Source organism: Delphinapterus leucas, chromosome 4 (assembly GCF_059928025.1).
Source record: "Delphinapterus leucas isolate spDelLeu-1000000601 "Yukka" chromosome 4, BTC_Dleu_Yukka2, whole genome shotgun sequence".
Classification (NCBI taxonomy): Eukaryota; Metazoa; Chordata; class Mammalia; order Artiodactyla; family Monodontidae; genus Delphinapterus; species Delphinapterus leucas.
Window position 1 is genome coordinate 46,194,811 of NC_143132.1, and position 2,379 is coordinate 46,197,189.

At 34.5% G+C, this 2,379-nt stretch overlaps 1 protein-coding gene across 1 annotated transcript in view; it reads left to right on the plus strand.

Moving 5' to 3' along the window:
• Nucleotides 1–2,379, plus strand: part of LOC111175830 (olfactory receptor 5K1-like) — a 4,066-nt gene continuing 1,687 nt past the window's right edge. The window contains 1 exon segment of the mRNA XM_089910434.1: nt 1–2,377. Coding sequence (XP_089766560.1) covers nt 1,609–2,377 — 769 coding nt within the window. The 5' untranslated portion in view covers nt 1–1,608.

Here is a 2,379-nt window from a genome sequence, read left to right on the forward strand (position 1 = left end):
TTTGTGAACTTCTTTTAAAAATGTGGTTTGCCATATAACTTACAGCTTAACAGCCTCTACAATGAAATGTTGTTTAAAATTTTTGTGTCAGACATTCCCTATGTATTAAATAAATTATATGAGGAAGGAATGTATTTTTAAACCATTCTTTTAAACCCCTGATGTAATTTTAAGGAGCTTTTTAGTTTATCTTTTGATTTTTAGAGCAATAAAATATCAATGTAAAACTTATTTCTGTCTGATTAATTATCATCAACTAGGGAAAATGAAGGAAAACTATGTTATGTGACTTCAAGTTGGCAAGTGTAAGGCATTTAATGAAAAAACTTATTCAAATTACCTAGATTTAAAATGTTCATTTTTTTTAGACTTCAGGTTATCAAGAGTAAGGCATTTAATGAAAAAATAATAATTCAAATTATATAGCTTTCAAATGTTCATTTCTATTATTGTTTCTAAATGTATCAGTCACAAATAGTCTGAGTTTAAAAGTTAGTAAACAGTTGCAGGAAGCCAAAGGAAATAAATCTCTCCAAAATGCAGGCAGACTCTCAACCACTGCGCCACCAGGGAAGCCCTGAATTTATCAATTTTTAACCCTTAAGGATGCTTCAATTTCTTTTGATAGCATTTAAATTTCTTTAGATTTTAATATGCACATGCACACAGGAGCAATTTTATATTGTGTGCCTAAATGACATCATAAATACCATAAAGACCATGAAAATAGTTTTTTAAAATGTTTTATAGTAGAAAAAATATATAACATAAAATTTATCATTTTAACTATATTTAAGTATTTACAGTTCAGTGGCGTTGAGTTTATATTGTTGTGCAACTATCATCACCACCCAACTACAGAAATTTTTCATCTTCCCAAACTGAAACTCTGTACCCATTAAACAATATTCCCCATTCCTTCCCTCGCCAGACAACCTTTAATTCGTGTAAGTGGAATCACACAATATTTGTCCTTTTATGCCTAGCTTATTTCACTTAGCGTAAAGTCATCAAATTTCATCCATGTTTTAACATGTGTCAGAATGTCATTCCTTTCTAAGGCTGAATAATATTCCACTTTTTGTCTATACCACATTTTGTTCATTCATTCATCCAGCAGTGGAGAGTTGGGTTGTTTCTACCTATGACTATCCTGAATAATGTTTCTATGAACATGGGTGTACAAAAATAGTCTTTGAAACAACACTGTTAATCTGTACAGATACTGTCACTGAAATTGTTTGGGAACATTGATACCAACTGCTGACACCTAAATTATGAATCAGCTTTAGCTAATCCATATAGAGAAGTTTTTTGCACTGAATATTCCTCTCAAGACCTAAAAAGCCATCTTTGTGCATCTAATCTGATGTTTTCTCTTGAAAATATGCTGGGAAAATGTTAAATAACTAGCTTAAAAGTTAAGAGCTCCTGGAGATTGATACGTCCAGAGAAATGGGCATACACCAAAATCCACGTGACTTGTGAAGGCATTATGGAAGATGTTCCTTGTCCTTCTGGGCCAGAAAGAGCTCAAGAGTTGAATTGGGCATATTATAAATTAGTATCTCATTTCTCCACAATTTTTTCTCAACAGCAGAGTCAGGAATGGCTAAAGAAAATCATACTGTAAAACATGAGTTTATCCTCACAGGATTTACAGACTACCCAGAGCTGAAGACCCTTCTGTTTGTGGTGTTCTTTGCCATGTATCTGATCACCATGGTGGGGAATCTTGGCCTGGTGATACTGATTTCAAAAAAGCATCATCTTTTCACACCAGTGTACATCTTTCTGGGCAACCCCGCTCTCGTGGATTCTTGCTGTGCCTGTGCCATTACTCCTAAGATGTTAAGGAACTTCTTTTCTGAAAACAGAACGGTTTCCCTCTATGAATGCATGGCACAATTTTATTATCTTTGCACTGTTGAAACTGCAGACTGCTTTCTTCTGGTGGTAATGGCCTATGATCACTATATGGCCATATGCAGCCCTCTGCAGTGCCATACCAGGATGTCAAAGGAACTCTGCATTCAGATGACCACAGGGGCCTACATAGCTGGAAACCTGCATTCTATGATTCATATAGGGCTTCTATTTAGGTTAGTTTTCTGTGGATCAAATCACATCAAACACTTTTATTGTGATATTCTTCCTTTATATAGGCTCTCCTGTGTTGACCCTTATGTCAATGAACTGGTACTGTTTATCTTTTCAGGCTCAATTCAAGTCTTCACAATAGGTAGTGTCTTAATATCTTATCTCTACATTCTCTTTACTATTTTCAAAATGAAATCCAAAGAGGGAAGGGTCAAAGCCTTTTCTAGCTGTGCATCCCACTTTTTGTCAGTTTCATTATTTTATGGATCTCTTTTTTCA